The sequence below is a fragment of the Tympanuchus pallidicinctus genome, unplaced genomic scaffold, assembly GCF_026119805.1.
Source record: "Tympanuchus pallidicinctus isolate F22 unplaced genomic scaffold, pur_lepc_1.0 scaffold3, whole genome shotgun sequence".
Lineage (NCBI taxonomy): Eukaryota > Metazoa > Chordata > Aves > Galliformes > Phasianidae > Tympanuchus > Tympanuchus pallidicinctus.
This window is the reverse complement of record NW_026294747.1, coordinates 63,104,214-63,126,451: the sequence shown is the minus strand read 5'-3', so window position 1 is coordinate 63,126,451 and position 22,238 is coordinate 63,104,214. Positions and strand designations below refer to the sequence as shown.

Here is a 22,238-nt window from a genome sequence, read left to right as displayed (position 1 = left end):
ATAGTTTGCTGTTCACTCCATCCATTTCATATTCTCACTGGACTCGGTTTCAACAAGTGAACCAATGACTGCGAAAGAGATGTGGTCAATCAAGTCAAGGTGAGCACAGTTTGAGAAGTCTCCACATTTTCTGAGAGCTGACAGTGTAAGACCATTGACTTGAATGAAAAGCAAATTGTCTAAATCAGTTTCAGAGGGTAAGAGGAGAGGGGAAATGCCTTGTTTAAAAGCAACCTGTAACAGCAAGTATGTATCTGACTGCATCCTAAATAAAAATCCTGCTGCTCTTCTTCCGGGCTGACGTTCTGGTGTTTTTTGTTTGTTCAGGGAAAAAAAAGCCAGTTAAGCAAGCTCTGTTTTCCTTTATGTACACTTGAAAGATGCTTCCAAAATCTTTTCAATGTCCCAGAAAGAAAAAAGTCTTCCTAAAGTTAAATTTGCTTTATTCTCATTTAGACATCTAGTAGCAAACAGCAGCATTAACAGAGTGGATTATTTTTTTTTTCTTAGATTTGCTTTTGTGTATGGGGAATTTTATGCTATCACTGCCTTCAGCATTGATGCTGGACATTCTTAAGCAGATGGGAACGGATAACACTCTGACACTAATTGTGTTATATTGTACTTGTGATCCTTGTGGGATCATACGACTCTATGATTTAGTGTTTGGGAACCCTTTGGTACATTGGAGGAACTGAAAGAAGAGCACTGAAGGCTCACACTGCCAGCATTTACTTCACATGGCTTTTCTGCAACTGTGTGTTATTATTTTTAACCTGGGTCACATTTAAAAACTGATTTGTTGGTAAGATTGTGTTTAAGTGCTTCATGGTACTTTTTAGGAGAATCTGTTTTTAAATACTCTGCCATGGAATCAATGTTGTGTTGTGTTGAGGGACATGGTTTAGTGGGAGCTATTGGTAACAGGTGAACGGTTGGACTGGATGATCTTTTAGGTCTTTTCCAACCTCGGTGATTCTATGATTCTAATACTGCTTTCTCAGATCTTCCGAATGTTTCAGATTGAAACTGTGACCTTAGCATAGCATCCTGTGAGAAGAAATAGAAATTGTTATTAAAAACACTTGATATGATATATAAAGCAGAATTAAAGGATCCACTATGGATGTTTTTGCCATTAGGTTTTTTCTTAGTTTTTCTATTGGGAAATCTGATCAAAACAAAGTATTCCCACGTGCTGCAACACTGAAAACAAAAAGTAACTGCAAATGCTGACAGTAAGCTAAGACACTGGGCAACAGATTCAAGCCTCCTGAAACCTCAGGAAGAGTTAAAATGTGCTCCAAAATCTGCAATGCAGACCAAAACTTAAGTATGCTTTGCTTGTTTCATCTGTAGCCTGTGGAACTGCAGAAAAACTAATAGATAGCACATAATACTGCATGCATTTTTTTTTTCAATTGTGTTTTCTCAAATAAAAGGGATGCATGTCTTTTGTTTTCTTATGGATGTTGACGAAATTGTAACACAAAAATAGAAGGCGTAATCATTTCCACTGTGGATGTGTGTGCTGATGCCCCTCAGCACTCTGCATTCCTGCTGAAAATGTTCCCATAACTCTTCAAGTTAGGGAAACATTAGCCAAAAGTTTGACAACATAGATGGCTATTCTCATTTTAATTATTTTATGAAAAAAATCATTGCTTGTCCTATAAAGTACATGTACTGAGCTACTTTCTGCTTAGAGATTTGTGTCTTTAATAGTAAAGCAAGATATTTTGTAGCAGCCCGAAAAACCACGTCTTTCCTGTTAATACCAGTTTTACACTGGGTTCTGAGATGGCTTCCAAAGAAATTAAGTACAAAAAGAAGAGCAATCAATCAAAACAGCATGGGAGAACACCAGCCTCATTTCTGAGCCAATAAGGCAGTCTCTCCCAAGGAAAAATAATATGCAGTATATATGGTGCTTGCCAAGTTCACCCGGTGGCTACTGGAGGAAAGGCAATTAGAGCATCTGACATTTATCATTCTTCAAATGACCATATATATACAGATATTATCATATCGTAAAAGCAAAGCAAATTGGTCGAATAGGACACCATCCATCTTTGGCAGGGATTGTGGTTTTAGCTTGCTAGTTCACATTTGAAAGATTTGATACTCACTGGAGCATGGCTGCACACGGAGGGAGGATTAACCTAAAGATTTCATTCCCATGTTCACAGTGATGAACTCACAAGAAGTGTCCTCGCGCAGATTAACAGTGAAACTGCAGATGTATTTCCCTTTCAATTATGAACTATTTCCCCTTTACTTAGACAGAAGGCAGAAAGTAATAGTCCTCCACGTGTTGCTAAATCACCTCAGGGATGCTTTCAAAGAAAGAAGGTTCTTAGGAGTATGATTAATTTCCTGTAACCCCAGATACTGCAAAGCAGACACATGCAGCCACGTGGGCCTTAGGCTGTCTCTATAATCAACGAAGAACCCAGGCTTGTTTAAAAGACCAGCACAGCCCTACTGGTCCTGACTGAAGCTCCAGCTGCTGCAGCATCCCATCTCCAACAGCAGCCCTAAGCGGGTGCTTAGGAAGAGCAGGAGATGCATAAGCACTCTCCCATCCATCGTACTAATCTCAGGGGATTTTCTGAACAGGATGAGCTTTCTCTGGTACAGGAAACCTCTGTGCATTTCAGTGTTAGCTAGGAAGATACTGGCTCCTGAATGCTTGGCCTTACGTACAAGAGGCATCTGCACAAGACAGTTTAAAGAGAGAGCCTTGCAATGCAAACATTCCCTGCACTGCTCGTGGCAGGGTGTTAGGAAGAACAAACAAACCCACAGACAGGCTAGCAACTTCATTACCACACTATTTAGAGTGATGGAATTCAATTCCTGCAGCGCATTAATGGAGATGAGATACCACACAGCATTTACACCTTTGGGAATCTGTTTCTCATTTGTTTCCTCTGTTAGCCATGGGTACGTGTACTTTAAGTATCTGAATCCACAAACCATCTTTCTGTCTAACATTTACGCACCAGAGTAATATCACTCAGCAGGGTGCACCTCCAGTGCCTGAGTCTTCTTGCATGAGCAAAGATATACACAGGGCAAAGCGGTTGAACAGTTCAGGTCTTAGAGGCTTACATAAATTCTGTTAACATTTTCCATTATCTTTTTCTTACGGAGCCAGCTTGCACACTTTGACAGCTTAATGAGTAAGATGAATGTCTGGAGGGGAAAAAAAAAAAAATAAAAACTTGCACAGTTTTTATTTTGTAATGGAATAAGAAAGCCAAACGATTTAAAGCTGGAGCTTTACAGGTCAGCTTTGCATTTTGCCTAGCTTTAGTCATTAGCTATTTTTTCATATGTGGAATAATGCAATAAGATGCCCTGATTGCAGGGTTGGAGGTCAAGGCAAATCAATTCCATGCTTAACAGATTTTATTCAGAAAAGGCCAAACAAGTTGATGCAGCAGAGAACTAAACAAGGAAGGATGAGCTGTCAGATGCACCTTTACACTAGGTGATGAATGCAAGCTGAATCTCTAATCCATTTTCTGTATTCACTTTCTAATCCACAGTAGGCCATGAAAACATCAGTAACTATGAAGCATCATATCACAGAATCATAGAATGGCCTGGGTTGAAAAGGAGCATGATGCTCATCCAGTTCCAACCCCCTGCTATGTGGGTTGAACCACAACCAGCAGCCCAGGCTGCCCAGAGCCACATCCAGCCTGGCCTTGAATGCCTGCAGGGATGGGGCATCCACAGCCTCCTTGGGCAACCTGTTCCGTGTGACACCACACTTCCTCAGACCAGCCACTGTATTCTCAAACAGCATTTCTGAGCACATCTCTCAATATAGTGATGGCAGACAGCAGAAGGTCCCCTTGTTTTTAAGCTTTTGGTAGATACTGGTAGATAAGGCAGCGCCAGCAGGTATGGGTTCGTACACATGGGCCTAAGCCACATAGGAATTATGATTAAACCTTCACACAGAAATGGATAGAGCTCTGTCTCACCTCAATCTGTGTCTACGGTGGCTGTGACTGTGCCTCGGGAACACTTCTTCACAAGCATTATGGAAACACCAATTTCCCAAAAGCAGGGAGAAAAAAGGCAAGACAGCCACTGGATGCCAACAAGAACACATTCAGAAGCCCATTCCTAAACTACAGAGCCAATACCAGAGTCTTGATCATTCTATAGAAATCAGAAACAAAAAAAAATAATAATGATTTCCTATCGTAGACCACCTCTACCATTTCCTAATAATAATTACCACGTTACACTTTATGTTTTAGAAATCTCATGAACCACCCATCTTCCCAAACAGTGCAGTCTGTGGGAGCACTGTTGCTCTGTGGCTTTGCTCTGTGGAATGGCCACAGTATTATTCCCCTTCTTGGAGGGCTCATCAATTCACAAACCCTTCAGAAATGTGAACCGAAAGGACAGCAGGTGTTCTCATGTAAGACCAGATTCAACGTGAACAGAAAAAGCACTACATCTGTTCAGTAAATCTCTACAAAATGAGAAGCTCTGCAAAGTGTATTTTTATCTGCCAAATGTAAGAAAATATCTAATTTAGAAACTGCACTCGGCAAATGGTAGTTATTGTATCAAACGTGTAAATCTGAAGATTTAAGCCTGGTTGATGAAGCATGGTGTTGTAGCAGTCACTACCAAGCATTTGCTCAGAACATGTCACACAGCAGTGACAGATCCAGGATTCAGATATGCCAAATAATACATCTCAGTGGCACGTCCCCACTGTAACATGTTTCTGTTCAGGGGCTCTGCCTGTGCTATTTGCATTTTGCCCTGTTCCTTTTCCATTTCCTTACCCTTCACTGCTGCATCTCAGGCTGGCAGCATGGAACCTCCATGCCAACGCCATCAGACTGATTGACGTCAGTGCTTCTACTCCTCACTGGGATTATGGGATCTGCCCTGACTTCATGCCATCAGCAGCCCTATTCTACAGTCAGACCCACATACCCAGCACCTCTGTCACTCCATGCAGTTGTGCTACAGATGGGGTTTTTTTAGCCAGTTCAGTGCTGATGCCATTAAGAGACTTTGCTGATGAAGGTGTTTGGAGGTTGCTGCCTTCCTGCATAATGCAAAGTCCAAGGAAAGTGATTACTGACAGTAAGGTTGTTGATAGTTCATTCTAAACCACTTCTAGTGTAGTTGGTCCCTCTTCTAAGTCAAGGCTATTTCACTGAGTAGTGTACAGAGGTTCCGCACAAGTGCTCATATATGGGGTCAAGGCACTGGAGCAAGTTCTTATTAAAACACATTTTCACATTCAGAATCAAAGCAAAAGTCAGATCACAAACTATAGGGACTCTTTTTAAAAGCACAGGAACAAAGGAAAAACAAAACCCCAATCTCTCTGTGTTGCTGTCACCGCTGTGATGGCTGAGAGCTTCACAGCCTCATTTCAGGCTGATAGCTTCACTGCCCAAGCAGGTTGTGGATGCCCCATCCCTGCAGGCATTCAAAGCCAGGCTGGATGTGGCTCTGGGCAGCCTGGTCTGCTGGTTGGAGACCCTGCACATAGCAGGGGGTTGAAACTAGATGAGCATCGTGGTCCTTTGCAACCCAGGCCATTCTCTGATTCTGTGATTCTATGATTTCTACAGCCCAGAGATTTTTTTTTGCGGTGAATTTTGGAGGAACTGGTCAGTCTTTGGATATCAGGGGCAAATGTGGGAAACTTCACTCGCACATGTTTTCACATCTCACCCATAAAAATGTTGCCAAAAACAAGACTTCATTTATTTATTTCTTCATTTATTTTAACAGCAAATAATCCTTGCTGGTGAGACACAGACCTTGCTGGGATGTTTGCACAGTCCCTTAATACCTAAGAGTTTCTGCACAACCTCAGCCTTGAACTGACCCAGATTTGAGAAATGTAGCATTTTAAATTATAAGGACCAGCGACAACAATATGAATTGTGCAATACTGCACGCTGCACTCAGCTTTATTTTGGGAAGTCCAAACAAGCAGCACTGGACTAAATGCCTGGTATGTCATATGAGGCAGTGAGAAAGTAAACCACCATCATCACCTCTATTTAAACAGTGCCACTGCAACATCTGAAAATAGGAAGTGCTAGGAAGTTCACTCGTGTCCTCAGTTCAAGGTCTGCTCGAGCAAACGCTGTTGTTCAAGGTTAACTTTATGCCCATGAGCAGTAACTGAGTTGTGTGGATGTGACAAAAGCATGTTCTTGAGAGCCCAATGGACAGACCATGCTCCAGCCAACAGGCTGAAGCACCAGGAGCACAAAGCAGACTTTAAAATAAATAGCTGATCCAAGTATCATCACGGATGGAAGGGCTCACTAATGCAACCTGCTGGGAAAATGTGAAGGGAAACTGTGAGAACTGCTGCCATGCCCTAACTGTGGAGGGATATTTAAAGATGTAATCAGGCCAAACTTTCTGTTTCCAAGAAACTGAGTAGGGCAGTGCACAGAAATAAATAACCCCTAGAGCAATGAGTGTCTCACCTACGCCATTTTGGATAGGAAGCCAGTTATAGAATGTCTGTCTGTCATGAAACTTCCATTTGCCAAAAGAACGATTGATCGAAACTGACTTCTAAAAATAACAATAGTCAGCCAAGCAAAATCTGCAGCATATGAGCATTCATGACAGTTTTCTTCGGTAGCCATCATCTTGTTAGAGAGTATTTCATATGCGTTTCGAGCTACAAATCTGGATTTAACTCCCATTTTGCGGGCTACATGATGTATGTCAGACCTCAGTGAAATTCCCACGTGGAAATGCCTACATAAGGTGCCTAGATGGAGTGGAACCTCTAGTTCAACTCATCTAGCTCACCCAGTACAGTGAGAGTCAATGGAGATCTAAGGAAGGACTCAGATGACCACACGTAGGCGCCCAGTGCCACCAGATCCCTGAGACATTCCTCCAGCCAGCAGCAGCTGTTCCAGAGGACACAGGTCTCTTGTGGGTTCTGTGCCATATCTGCCAGCCCCACAAGTCTCAGGTGCTCTAAAGCATCTCAGAGGGCACCAGGACACTAAATCCAACCCCAGTGACAAAAATGGGAGATCAGATACTTAATTTACATGTAAACACGAATACTCAAGTTGACAAATCTGTGAGTTGAGCCCCATCCCTGAGTCCAGGATAGCCCTGCTGAGAGCATGCTGGCTCCTAACCACGTGCACTTCCAGTTATTACCTTTTGCTCTCAAACTCCCAAGCTCACTATTCTTCCAACAGGCTTTGAGCTTGCCTTAAGAAAAGGCCTGTGTTGCTCTCATGCTGGAAAGGAAAGAATCTGGATGACAAAGAAAGTCTTCTAAACACAAACAAGAGAACCCTTTCAAGTTACAGCAGCACAGATAAAACCTCCATAAATAAAACCTAGAAAACTCAGATTTTGTTCTAACAAAGCTCCGAGAAGACAGAAATTATGTAAAAATGAAACCATTCACCACGTCTGCAAAGTCCATTTTCTCACAAATAGTTACAAAAATTTGTTTATAGATGTTTGCACTTGTGACAAGTTCACTGAAGCATATCCATCTAGGGACATAATCAAGGAACTAAAAGCATTTAATGAATCATCAGCTTCAGAGTGGGAGAAACACTGTGCTTAGTATCAAGTGTCCGTACCTTTTCTGACCAAAAAGGGTGGGAAATCAATTTCTGAAGATACACTTGACGATTTTTCATGTTTAAAATAAAGCTTTACAATTATGTATATTTTTTTTTCTTGTACGTGAATATTTCAAATTGAAGTTAAGAGAAATACAGTGCCTGTAACAGAGGTTAAGTATTTAATTGGTTCTCCAAGTAAAGCCTTCAAATTTTCATTTCAACAAGAAAGCCACATTTTAGGATGCTGTTTCCCACTTCATATGGTTTTGTCCCCACTCAACACAAACGTACACATCCATGTACTCTCCCCAGTACTTTTCCTAACTGGAAATGGAACTAGATCCATGATGGTATTCAAAGGTCAGAAACAACCTGTCTGAAGTAGTGCTTGCTTATGTCACAAGTTTGATGAGGTTCACTGTGGGACCTTTAAGATGTTCAAGGAAGAATAAGAACACAGCTTTTAGGATCTTTCCTGTTTTGCCTTGTTTGAAGCACTGGAGAAGCCCCAAGCGTGACTCACTGTGCCAGCAGCAGAAGAAACGATAGAAATCTCCAAATGGAGTCAGATTAGTTGATGCTTGACCAGCAATGCTGAGAAGACGTGTTGGAATCCAACACTGGACACATCCCTTTCATACTCTGAGAGGATCCATCTGCTAGAGCTTCCTCGAAGACTTAAGAAGACAACACCAAAGCAGTATAGTACAGATTTTGTACACATGGAATCCTACACTACTGAAGGGATTTATGCCCTCTCTGTGGGACATCACTCTTTCACCATAGTATGAAGTGACCAGAATAGGGGCAAGGAACCATGCCTGAACTGAAGAGGATCCAGTTAAACAAGAGCAAGGCATCATTTTGTTCTCTCAGTGAATCCCAGAACTTCATGAAATGGAATGCATGACACATCTAATCTAGTGTCTCCCATTTAGTGGATTGTATGAATAGCTTTAAATACCATAGATGCAAATTACAATCTTCAGTGTGAGTAAAGGAAAAGAGAGAAAACAGAAAATGTAATTCCTATATTAACACAGCAATTACGGTGGCACTGGCCATTCACCTTCTTTCAAGCCTTCAGTTTTGGAAAGAAAATCCTGTTTTCAGATTAATAAGGTCTTAAAGATTGCATCCAAACAAGTTAATGGACCAAAAAGTGGAACAACAAGACTTTCACAGAGATCAAAAGTGAGTAGGAAGAGATGGAACACAGGACTTGTAGTCTGTAGTGGAAATATGTAAGATGGGAAAATGAAAGGAAGCACGACAAAACCCACTGAAAAAAACCAACATAACAAACCCCACATTACTATGAACAGAGGGCTCACCTCCTCTGAATAAAAATTCAAGCTCTAACTCATTGTGGGTATCAGACAATATATAGAGAGTTACAGTCAAGTGGACATCTTGGAGATTAATGTAACTGCAGTCACAGCATATGAAGAGATTACAACACCAGGAACATCTTCAGCTGAACCACTGTAGAATACTCAACCAGTATCTCTTTCATATGAAAGAGAAGTGAGAATAAAACAAAATTCCTCTTCAGGTCCACAAATATACACACAGTCCCATCAAGCTCAGAAGCTGCACCCAAGCAATCATGAAGGCATTATTCAGGAATTTTTCAAGGAAACAAAACCCAATAGAGTGAGTGAGATATATTGCATTTCACCTCCTCAATTGCTTGGTTTAAATCACTTCAGACTGAATTTACAAAGTCGTTCACTCAGCAATTTGTTGCACTTACACATAAATGAAAATCTCAAAGCCATTCTACTCCATCTGTCTGGGAGGGGGAGGAAATTAACATATTGGACTAATTAACAGCACCCTCTGAAAAAGAGACAAGGAATATATCCAATTACAAAACCTGCATGTTTCTGTTCTGCCAGCTATAAATAAAGATCGTTCAATATGGCTCTCCTTGGGTTATTTATTTTTTTTTTGGTGGATTTATTTTCCTCTGTCACAGATTATATCTGCCCTGTGTCAAAGACTGTGAGCCAGAGAAAAGACTCAGACATACAGACAATGGTTCTGGGCTGATTCTGCACATCTGTAGCGCTGGGCAGAGGACACCAAAGTTCACTGTGATAGATCCTTGCTTTCATAAGGGTCCAAAGTTCAAGATGCACACAGTAACCTAATTCTGGGTATCAAAATACAGAGTTATTCATAGGAGCTTTTATTCTTTTATCCCTTTAGGGGAAAAAAACAAAAACAAGCAACCATTTCACAAGCATAATACCTCTGTCTCCTTTTAGATCTTCCTTTAGGATGCAGTAATGCCCTGCAATTTTGACAAGAACTTCACTGATGAGAAAGAGGAGATCTCTGTGCTGTAGACCTCCATTTTTAAAGGGAAGACTCATGGCTGAAAAGCACAGACCTTTCTGAAGACCCTGCAATTGTCACGTAAGACAAGAAGAGCTTGTGGTGTTGAGAAGCACCACCTTGGTGCTCCACCACACTGATCACACCAAGAAAAACGTACACTAGTGTGTCTCACAGCCGTGCTTGAACCTAGGCCTATGTCCAACCTGCCTGAAAACGAAGCAGCTTAGGGGCTTGCTACTTGTATAAGCCCAAGCTCAAAGAAGATGGCAGGCTCATAGGGTTTTGAAGCACACTGCAGGCGTCACAGGAAGGTATATTCAATAAACACCCTATGAAGGTATGTTGGGTTGTCTCTACATAGCAATCGAGTCTCATTAAATCTAGGATAGTGCTTTACTTCTTTGATTGGTGATACCTTACAATCATAGAGCGATGTAAGAGACCTCTGTGGGTTCTCTCTACCTTGTTTATCTTGAAATCCTATTATAATACTTGCATTCATAGATGCAAATAACCCAGAAAATTAAATTTTTGCCAACAATTGAGAAGCGAAATGTTTGCCAACTTTTAAGACAGTCTGCTGTAAAATTTAGTTCTTTGCAGTAGAAGCCATGGAAAAGAAAGCACACACTATGAATTAATTGAGAGTTTTACAATAGTATTTACAAAAATACTCAGAAGTCAAAGAACACCTGAAAGAAAGGTCCAAAGTTATGGAAGCTTTCACAAAACCTCATTTATCTCTCCTTTGTTTCCAGCCACAAAATGGTCATTAAAAGTTATACAAGTGAATATGCCACAAGGCAGTTGCTCCCTGGAATACAAAGGCACGAGTTACAGAGCTCAGGCTGGATTCATAATACAGGTCAATGCACCCATTTATATGCAGATGAAGAGGCAGTTAAGGCAACACAACTTTCAGACTTCGGTCTGATCAGAATATTTAGATCAGTTTATTGTCCTTAAGTCAAACACAACTGATCTGATATAGCATATGGAAAGAATTTTTTTTCCTTGAACCTCATTTGCTTTGTCATTTCTCTAGGCTGGAGAACTGCATGATTAATAACAAGACAATTTAAGTTCCTCCCTCTATGAGGATTTGGTGTGGGGAAAGCATAGTGCAAAGCAGCAAAAAACCCTACATCTGCCCCCAGCAGAATCACTCATTGCACCATGCACCCTCAGTCCTCCTGCAGAGGAGTGACTGACTTTCAGTGCGCCTCTCCTCCTCCAAAGCAAAGTCAGATTCAGTTTCACATCTCTTAATCAACCACTTTTGTGTTGATGCATTTTAGCCAAGAATCAAACACACGAATCACTGCTTTGCTCTGTTTTAAAAGTGGAATAAGGAAAGCCTTAAATCCTCCTCATATCCTTCTCAGTCCCTCCTCCTGCCTGCATTCACCTTCTGAAGAATCTGTGCTGTTCCATTTTCCCTTCGTCCCAGTGCTGTCTCCATCTTCTACCAGAAAAGACTTATCTCCTAACATGAAAAGAGTCAGGCTTTGAAGATTTACGATCAGGAAACAGAAATTGTAAAGTTAAAATGTTAAACATGCTTTGATTTGAAGGACTGATGTCTTTCACAGAAAATAATCCATCGGCCTGACTGAAATGGTCCAAGGTTCATCTCTGGCTTAGATAAGCTGTCAGTCAGGTCAGAGAACCTGTGAATGCCATACAAGGACAGGATTTGGCTACTGTGGCCACCTTTGCCTGCCCAGGCTGGCTATTCCACGTGGCACCTGGAGAACTGCAGACAGCCTGTGACACTGAATCCAGACCCGTCCAGATACAGGCACTGGAAGTACAGCCCCTCAATGATCTTATTGGTGTTGACTCAACAGATTAAATTACCAAAAAAAAAAAAAAAGCTGTCGTTATTCCTTCACTTGAAGCTCTTTCCAGGTGTGCAAAATTCAAAGTTTTCTCTCCACCTCACATCGCTGTATGGTGCTGCCAATGAAATTTCAAGGCTGGAAGCACTATGTTTATCTCAGCAGGGAAAGATGTTCCTGGAGCAAGGACACTTTGAAAACAGATCCTACAGTAACAAGAAGCCACTGAGAAACAGAGAAATAAATACCTGTGACATTGGTGCGGGCTGACAAAGCTTCACAGTACTTTTCCAGCAGAACAGACAAGGGCAGGTTCACAGAAGATTCACAGTGGAGAACTATCTGGATGAACAGACAGAAGCAGCACAAAACAAACAGTAAAGCAGCAGCAAAGGGCAGAATTTCTTCATCATGACTACAAAACCCCCCAGCATTTCACAGCAGTTCCCATTCACAATCAGTTTGGGTACAAACAGTCCCTTACGACAGAGAAACTTATGGTTATATCTGCCTTGGTTTGTGACAGCAGGTTTCATTCGTCTGCCTACAGGCAGACATCTACAAATGAACCACATACACTGGATCTTTTCTTGTGCCAGCTACTCAATGGTTTTACCAAAGCCCAGGGCACAGTTCAGCTCTCCTAACAGTATATGCCTACAATGGAGTAAGTGAATCAAATCCCATTAAAGTCTATGGGTTAAATTTTTATCAGCTACACTTAAAAGCCAACCTGACTGCTAAAAATCATTACATAGTCAAGAAGGAGAGGCAGGAATTACCAAAGGGCAAGGGTGAGGTGCTGGAACAGCTGCTCAGAGAGGCTGTGGATGCCCCAGCCCTGGAGGTGTTCAAGGTCAGGTTGGATGGGGACCTGGGCAGCCTGGGCTGGTATTAAATTAGGAGGTTGGTGGCCCTGCAGGGGGGGGTTGGAGCTTGATGATCCTTCAGGTTCCTTCCAACTGAAGCCATTCTATGACTCTATGATAAAAGACTTGAAATAAGTGCTTCCACTGCTTGCATGGGGAAAGGTGGCATCCCTGTGATGTGATCCATTGCTCGGAGGGCAAGTGTTAGCAAGAGTAAAAGTAGCATCATCAACGTGGCACTTAAGGAAGCTGTAGGTTCAAGATAGGACAATAGCACCAAATAGATTTTAGGAAATGTACACGCAGAGATGAAACCAAGAAATATGTTGTCATTTTCAAGCTAGAAAATTAAAATTATTGAAGTACCCTCTGCAGACAAAGGACAAAAGACAATAGAATTATACATCTCAAAGTGCAGCTGAATTGGGAGCAAGAGAAGCTCTTGAAAAGCCCTTGATGAAAGGCAGCACTAAAAGTGCTGAGAAAATTCAGGAGTCACACATCAATGACAGAAACCTCCATTTTCACACTGTGAAACAAAATCTTCCTGACTTCTTCTGAAGGGATGTGAAGCCCTGACAACAGACAAAATGCTTTTGCTTTTCTACTTATGCAGAATGACTAACATAACACAGGGAAACAGCCACAATCTTTGAATGCTGACACTATATTTCAGTGCTTTCAGATGCATTAAGTGACTGCAGAGCCCTTTTTATATCACCCAATTCCCTGCTGCTCAATAAGAAGTGGAATGAATGACCACGACAATAGAATTCATCAGCAGTGTTGGTCTGGAAAGAACTTTTCTTTGTACAGTACCACTTCTATGCCTTTCTCACCACTTCTACGTCTTTCTCACTTCGCTGTTATTTTACATAGGAGGAGGTCTTGGAAAACAAACAAAAATCCTTTCTCAAATTTTATTCTCTTTGAACCAATATGATGATCTCCAGCAGGAAGATTAGAACCTCAGCTTCCCATAGCAAAGCCTTGCAGCCTGGTGGTCAGGACGAGGAGATGTGCAAAGGCCAGGGCTGCCATCCTGAAGGGACAGCACTCTAAGCCAACCTGCCTGAAAGCAGACTCTGTTATGGCTATGTCAGAACCAGCCACGTGAGCTGACACAGCAGACGTAATTCGTCCCTCCTATCTCTCCACCCTTCCACCTCCTCTCAGGCCAAAGCACTTGGCTCAGTTCAAAGAAGAAACCTGAGACATCTCCATGCACTGTAAATGCACTGCATGTTCAGCTGTCCGCTTCCTAAGATGACGGGAAAGAACAGACAGAGGTCGAGTTTAGCACAGCATGCGTAGGAACGAGAAAGGTTAAATGTCACATTTGCTTTAGGGTCAACTTGGGTTCGTTTGGCTAGAGGGAAAAGCACCTTCTGCTTCTTATGTTGCTTTTGCTTTCATTTTCTCTCCATTAACCACAGCAAACAGCTTTCATCTGTATGATATTTTTCAAAACCTGTATTTAAAGCAGGCAAACCCTAACAATTAATATTTAAAAATATTTATAAGTATACAACAATAATAAAGAACAGCAAAATAAGGTGTAGCCTCTCGATTCCTACTAGAAGACTACTTTACTCACACAGCATTTCTCCTAAGACAGCCAAGTCCTCTTCCCATCAAGTCAGTTCGGTGTTATCTTGCATATTAACCTGAAATGTCTACCTTAATTTCTACTGAGGACATCAACAAACAAACGAAAGCAATGCATGAGACAGAAATTAAAGTGAAATGGAGTCTTTTAGTGTCTCAGCAGGGAGGCCAACTATTGGTCTGCAGACCTGTTCTGACTGCAGAACAACGTACAGTCAGTGTCCTGCCTCTCCTGTGCTTATCTTCTTAGATCTTTTCCCTTGGCCATGATCAGTGTTAATTAATTCGTTACAGGTCTTTATCTCATGTCACTCACACTGGAGAGGTTGGTTTTTTCTCTCACACACAAAGAAATGGTCACCGTAACACAAACGAGTCCAAATGGGTATGAATGGGATCCAAAACTGTCAGTACAGGCATGAGATCACCAGAGAGATGGAATGGACAGCATCTTGAAATTTAACTATATCATAATAAGAAGCAGCAGAGGATGAAGTCAGCATGACTGGAAAGTGCAAAGAGCTGAAGTGGGAGAGGATGACACACAACAGTGCAACATTTGCTGTCAAGATAAGGGAGGGATGCTCGGGAGGCAGTGAATGCCAAACATGGACAGATGCATACACTCTGCTCTTCCATTCTCATATAATAACTCCCAGATGCTGTATTTCAGTTATCTAATAGCAGCCAACTTTTCTGAGAAAGCTGTTAGGGATGTGTGCTGTAGATATATACATTCAACAGCATTAATCCCTACTAAATCACAGAATCTCAGAATGGCCAGGGCTGGAAGGGACCTCAAGGATCATGAAGCTCCAACCCCCTGCCACAGGCAGGGCCACCAACCTCCTCATTTAATACCAGACCAGGCTGCCCAGGGCCCCATCCAACCTGGCCTTGAACACCTCTAAGGACTGGGATCCACAACCTCTCTGGGCAGCCTGTGCCAACACCTCACCACTCTCACAGTAAAGAAATCATCTTTAGACACCAAATAGAAAAGGATAGGTAAAAGCATTCTTCACGGCTAGAGAAGACATGAATCTGACATGTCCTTTTGGACACACTGAGCAAGATGAAGCAGCCTTCCAATACCAGTTTTGCAGTTATCAACCACAAAACATACACTTTGTCCACAGCTGTCAGGATTTAGATCCATCTTCTATCTCCACTGCCACATAAAGTTTCAGGCTAAAGTAGGTATCTATACCCCGTAAAGACTCATCCTGAGTACAGATCTGTGGTGACAGATTAGTCATTAGGCAATTCAAATTAATTAGGTTGAGAAATCCTTCTGGCTCGAAGGCAACCTGAAGCTCTCCAAATGCACCATTTCTACAATGAGATCAAGTATTCACCTGAATGTAAGCCACAGCAATTTTTAGAGCTGTGTAACAGAATTGGGAAGGAGCATTCCAGAGCAGCAGCCCAATTAAATGCCACAGAAGCTCAGTTTAGGGAATCAGATGCATCTAACTTTGCCTTGAAAATACAATTAGTGGAAAGCGTAACACAGCAAATTCAAAGCAAATCCCACTCCTCAACAAAACCCATACCTTGTTCAAATACAGCTAGGGAGCTTCCAGGGCATATGGGCATCAGTAAAGATTTACAGGGCCTCCTGCCATCACCAGTGTTTGCCAATGAAAACAGATGCTTTGAAGACAGCCTGGGAGAGGAGGGGATGGCACTTTCCTGTAGTAAAGATGGTTACTTTCCTGTCCTGCAGTTCCTTTACACCCAAGACGTATGCAAGAGAGATGGTAACTCAAAGACAGTGCCAGAAGGCCATCACAGTGGAAATATTTTGCTTGCTGAACAACCAAAAAAAATTCAGTCCTATGCTTAAGATATCTTAGGCCTTTCCCAATTCTGTTGCTTAGCTTTGCTTAACGCAGCAGCATTTGGTTGCATGCAGTCATTTGGCTCTGCTTCACCAAAAAAATAATTTCCATTCGTGACAGAAGGTCTAAATAGAAGTTTTCACAAGAATCTGCAACCTGAAGCCTAAGCCAGCTAAGGTTACAGTAGAAGGACAGATTGCAAGCATACTTCAAGGAAAAGCCTCCTTTTCGAGTCATCCTTCAGCTCTTTCACCCCCCTGTCACTACCTGCCTCTAAATTAATCCCAGTGGCTACACAAAACTGTGCTGCCAGCTACTGATCCTCAGATGAGCTGGGAGATGCTGCTCTATGATCTTAGTGCCCAGCAGGTATTCTGCAGTTCTTCCAGAAAGTCTGGAGAAGCAGAATGTGCATCTGCAAGGAACGGGAAATGTGACCTCGGTTCAATAAATCGGCCACAGACACGTTGAGTTCTGAGCATGAAATGAAATTCAGAAATAAATTAAAAAGCCTCCAGCATCTGCTACACTGAGACAACTAAACAGCACTGCTGTCTTCCAAACTTGACGTTACAACTTCATTAAGCATCTGCCTATGTGCTCTGCTGATGAAGGGTGATGGGGGGACATCACTCACTGCATGCACTGTGTGCCTTCTGAGTCACAGCATGCAAAGGGAAACTGTTCAAAGCCACCCATCAGCTGGGTTTGTCTGACCAAATCTCTCCCAAAACAACGAGATATTAAAAAGGATTAAAACAATGCTTGAATCATGGGCCACATCTGTCTTCAAATAAAACTGTAGAAAGGACAGGTTTTTAGATTCATTACACTTGAAGAGTTTTGCTCCTCATTGCCCATAACCGTAGATATTCTGTTCAGTATCTGGAAGGGCAGCAAGCCTTTCATAGCTCTGGCTTCACATCAGCCCTTATGCTAAGACTTTACACTAGGACCACGACTAATTCCTTCCTTCATCAGTATTTGTGGAATTGGCTTGCTGGGGGATTGTTACTCTATGAAGGGTCTCTCACATTCACTGTGGTCTTTATTGCAGATCTCCCAGCAGAGAAGACAAGAGGCAAGAAGAGGAAAGATCCTCACTCCTGATTTGGAGCTCACCTACTCAAAGTCCTGTCTCCCAGCCATCACTCTGGCCTTCCTCCCTGCTCTGAAAGAAACAAATGACAACAGAAGGTGCAGCCTGGCTCCCAGACATCCTCACTCCCAAGACAAGGAAATTGCAGGAGCAGCACAGCAGCTCCAGGGCCTGCAACAGAGAAAGCTGAACAGTTGTGCCTATGATGTCCACATTACAAAGCTCTGCCAGAGCTGCTGGCTCACACACCATCCCTCTGCTCCTGCTGGCATGAAACTCCTGAAACCCAAGCTATGGCTGGGCTGTGGGAGCCTGCTACTGCCACTCAAAGGGAATTGATACTTCAGTCCATGCACTGAGATGCCTGCTAGCAGAGCCTGGCTGCCAGCCCTGCAGACAGACTGTTCAGGTTCATCAACACGCTTCCTTTAATTCACTTTCACCTCCTTCCCTCCTTCCTCCCACAACTTCCCACTGGAAAAGGCACCCCTGGGAGATGACAGAACCCCCCAAAGCTAAGGCAGCACCCAGATATCAGCATCACAAAGCCTCCAATGTCCCAGGGACTTGAGTAACAGCAAGAGAAATTATCCCAAAGCTCTCACGGGCAGGTGGATCCCTTCCAGTCCTCTGGCTACTTCAGCTACTATTACTAGGGCAAGGCTTTAGCATTGTAGCAAGGACAGCTAATGTATTTTAATCTCCACTGGCATTACTCACTATTTACTTTCCCGGCATACACATCCCAAAGTGGATAATTATTCATCCAGTATTATGTAAAAACTTTGTAGAACTTCAATTCCTTTCACTTTCTTACAGCTCTGTTGAAGAAATATTTTTCATCTCTTGACAAACCTAAGGGATTTCCTTTCCTTATTTAGAGAAAACATGCCACCTTTCCGTACAAACAGACGCCATTTATTTGCTTGTTCCCAAAGGTCGGCTTCCAAGTCCTCCACCCATCCAGATCCACAGTAGAGCTGTGGGTATGAGTCTTGTCAGAACAAGGTGTGCATGGGCAGCACGTCCCCAGCCTTGCCCAGCTACGAGGTACTCGTGAACTGGAGGTCAGGACAGGATGTCACAGCCTGTCTCTGCCAAGTAGCTTTCTCAGAATGCTGCTGTCACTACACAGCCCTTCCCAAACGGCCTTTGTTGGGATGCTGCAGGCAAGCAGGCCTGCGAGAGCTGATCTAAACGATCTTACACTGGGAACTGATCAGTGCTTCCAAAAGCAGGACGTGCTGTATGTCAGAGACCATTGCAGTGAGCACCCAACACTCATCCCCACTGCTCCGCAACAAAGAGTGCAGTTCTTCTACGCTGGGATGCAGTCGATGGAATTCAAGCAGCCATTGATCTGAAGGACGGCTCTCACAGGCTGACTCTCAGTGCTAAACGACTAGTTCCTACTTGCCTTCCCCTGGAATAAAGGCTGCAGCAAAGTTTACCAAACTCTTCAGAGAAAAAAAAAGTAAAATGCTTAAAGCTCTGCGCCGAACGCTTGCCAGCTCAACCAAATATAGCCATTTTCATAGCTATTCAGATACAAAGAAAAGGATTAGCTGGGGGGAAAAAGTAATTCCATACAAAGAAACAGGTTGATAAAGCAAAGCAGCAGCGAGTGTTTAGTTGTCAAGGCTGGCTGTTAGGAATAGAAAGCTGAGGAGGCAAAGAGGATGCATCTGCAAGGCCTTGGCACGTAGCACTGCATATGTGGAGAGGGGGCAAGGAGGTGCCACGGGGCCACCGCAGAGCTCCAGCCTCACATCTGAGAATTTACGTTTGCACTTCACGTGGGAACAGTCAACACCTGAGATCACAAGTGGTACAGGGCAAAAGAAAGATGTTTACAGGATTGAGATTTGTAGAGGAAGATGTGAATTACTGAAGTGTCATTTACTGGATACAGTTTTACACTGAAGCGAAGCAGCTTTCCGCAAAGCCTCCTTCTATGTCTCGTGCTGCAAACCTGAAAGCACCATAAGCTAAACATGATCAAATTCAGCAGTGGTTAGTGTGCTTCTACCACCTGCATTTACTCATTTCCCCCACAGGATTAAAAAAGAAAAAGCAGGTTCATTTTTCAAAAAGCCATAGCTATATATATATTTTTCTAATAGCAATGTTTTTTTTTAACACGTTTTTAATAACTTAATGAGCGAAACAAAAATAAAAGGAAGCACAGAGACGTTCCTTTATAAGCTGGTATTACCCACTGCTCTGGTGCTTTCATTGTGAATCTCTCAGCTCATCCCATCACCAGCAGGATCCCACAGTAATCTCCAGCAGAAAGAAAGCTGATCGCTGAGCTCAAAGCAATGAAGAGTTTGCTTAGAGGAAAATGCCTCCCTCGGGCACTCAGTGAGAGCTCTGAGCAATGGGAGTAAAGCACGCACCGTCGGAGCTAATAAATCAAACAGTCCAAAGGTCTGTTTTAAGCACTTAATCATTTACACTGTTAAATTTTTAGAATGGTTCCTGGCCACGTTTTTTGCCCCAAGCAATCTAGCAGTATCTCAAACAGTTCCCGGGAATGACCTGTGAGTTAGGCTGCTCCGCGGACTGATCTCAATACGCAGTTTGGGCACAGCTTCCCCATTTTAGAGGCTAAAGGAGTTTAGGAGTATGGGCACAAGCCACGCTTGGGCATCCAGCCTGAAGACTGAATGGCTGTCCTGGCAATCTTAATGTACCAGCAGAGGTAACAACCTTGAAACTCAAGAAGTGTGGACCTGATGGTCCTTGCTTTGCCCTGTCCTTCTTCATCAGCTTCAGCAGGCAGGTACAGCTGAGCTCTAGTTTGTAAAATGAAGACACAGAATTAGAAGATGGTTATACCTCTGCTGCTCCTGGCAGAACAGTAATACAAGCAGATGTCTTAACGAATGAAAGCTAAAGTCTGCTTTCCCTCAAGCTAAGGGCAAGTATCACAGAATCACAGAATAGCCAGGGTTAGATGGCATCCCAAGGATCATGAATCTCCAACCCCCTGCCACATGCAGGGCCACCAACCTCCACATTCAATACCAGACCAGGCTGCCCAGGGCCCCATCCAACCTGGCCTTGAACACCTCCAGGGATAGACGGGGCATCCACAACCTCTCTGGGCAGCTGTTCCAGCACCTCACCACTCTCATAGTGAAGAACGTAAGTATGAGAATCACTGAAACATTTCATGGCAAAACTACCATCAACCATCTTCAGCCATTCTCTCCGTGCCCCCTCCTCTAAACCACATGAGCTCAGCAAGGGCTCTATGTCAGAATGCCAAAAGAATCATTCACTTTTGCTTCCTGGTTTGCTTGTTTGTTTGTTTTCACATCCAAGTACTAGCATTTTCCAGTGTATCATATGTGCAGAAACCCTTCAAGTGAACGTAAATCTCAGAGCCTGAGCAAGTCCTTCCCCCCAACTGGCCCTGTGAAATCTGACAGCCCATTTGCACCGGCATTTTCACGTGGCAGATCCAATTCCGTGCTAGAAAGCTGCCTTGTTTCATACCTACAGTCCCCATAAAACACAGTGCTCAGCTGCTGTGAAGACTTCATCTTCCTTCAGTACTTAATCCCATGCCTTTGCCCAAATCCACCTAAGTGAATGGGGCCATTGACTTCCTGTCAGCTCTGAAAGGTTCTCAAGTTAAACAGGGACTTACAAGCCTAAGAAGGCTCCATCCCAACAAGCTCCTCCATCTATATACTGAGTATACCCAAAGTAAGCATTCATCTCTGAATAAACACCTCTTACAGACCCTTGGCACTGTGATGTGACTCCTAATGGGTTGTTTTTTTTTCCTTTCTTTCAGGGCGACTAAAGAAACAAGTCAGCCACCCAAATTTACACAAACAATTCCAATGCAAAGCTACAGGAAACTGAAGAAAAAAGCCGTGCCCATAGATTAGATCTGCAGGGGAAACACAGGGCGTTTTTTATTCAGCAGCAAAGAATGAGTTTGGCAGCACTGGGCACCTTGGTACTTCTGATAAACTCATGGCAAGGAGTCCTCCTGTCTGTGTAGGAACTGAAGTATTGTTCTGTACCGATGGAAAGAAATAAGGGAAAGCACAGGTAGGAGGACGAAAGCCAGAAATCTGCTGCTTTTATGTTATGCGAGCAGCCGTCATGAATTAGGAGGCAGATCAATGTCTCCTGCACACCTCACACACGGACAGCCAGACCGGGCAGCGTGGGTTGGAAATGTTGGTTTTTTAGGTTGAACCCAAACCGGCCGACCTCATCCCAGGGACGGTGATGGAGAAAGATCAGAAGGAAAGATCTCTCTGATGTTCTACTCAAGAGAAAGTTGGAGCAAACGCTTGGGCAGATGCATGGATCGAGCGACCGCGTTGAGAAGGCGATGGGAGCGGAGCACGTGTTGAGAGCAAGCACGGCACGGCGAGCCGCCGAGCTGCGGCACGAAACTCCTTCACGGACAAGGGGAAAGCGAGGAGAGCCACGGCACGGCCCGGGAGCTCAGCGGGGACCCGGGGCTCGGCGGCCGCGGGGACACCGGCGCGTTCCGGCGTTGAGGGACCGGGCGGGAGCCGCGGAGCTGACCGCGCGGGCTCCCGGCGGGGCGCGGGGCGCCTCCCGCTCTCCCTCCCGCCCCGCGCTTCCCCACCCCCTCCCCGGCCGTGGCACTTACGGGCAGGAGAAGGAGCGCGGCGGTGGCCGCCGCCGGAAGGCTGCGCTGCGGTGCCCGTCCCGCCATGGGGCCGGCGGGGGTTGCGGGGGGCTGCCCGGGCTGCGGGGGGGGCTGCCCGGGGCCGGCGCTGCCCGCTCAGCCGCGCTGCCCCTGCGCTGGCATCTCTGCCGCAACCCCCCCCCCCCCCTCCGCCCCGCTGCCGCCCCTCACCGCCGCCCCGCAGCCGGCCCCGGTGCCGCCGCCGCGTCCCAGGGCAAACCCCCGGAGGGAGGGAGGGAGCCTGGCGGGGGAGCCGAGCCCGCCCTCCGCCTGCAGCACCGCGGGGATGGAGGCGGCCGAACCCCCAGCGGAGCGGGAC

The 22,238-nt window shown here is 44.1% G+C and overlaps 1 protein-coding gene across 5 annotated transcripts in view; it reads right to left on the bottom strand.

Moving 5' to 3' along the window:
• CRHR2 (corticotropin releasing hormone receptor 2) overlaps window positions 1-21,981 on the bottom strand; it is a 129,388-nt gene extending 107,407 nt beyond the window's left edge. For 2 of the 5 annotated variants that reach the window (XM_052693689.1, XM_052693688.1), the window contains exons 1-2: window positions 21,881-21,973; window positions 12,061-12,154 (exon numbers count right to left, since the gene is read on the bottom strand). In XM_052693689.1, coding sequence (XP_052549649.1) covers window positions 12,061-12,154; window positions 21,881-21,946 — 160 coding nt within the window. In that variant the 5' untranslated portion in view covers window positions 21,947-21,973. Of the gene's footprint in view, window positions 1-11,379; window positions 11,533-12,060; window positions 12,155-19,447; window positions 19,612-21,880 lie in introns of those variants that run through there. The other 3 variants (XM_052693684.1, XM_052693686.1, XM_052693687.1) reach the window with 3 other exon arrangements.
• Between the last annotated feature and the right edge of the window lie 257 nt (window positions 21,982-22,238).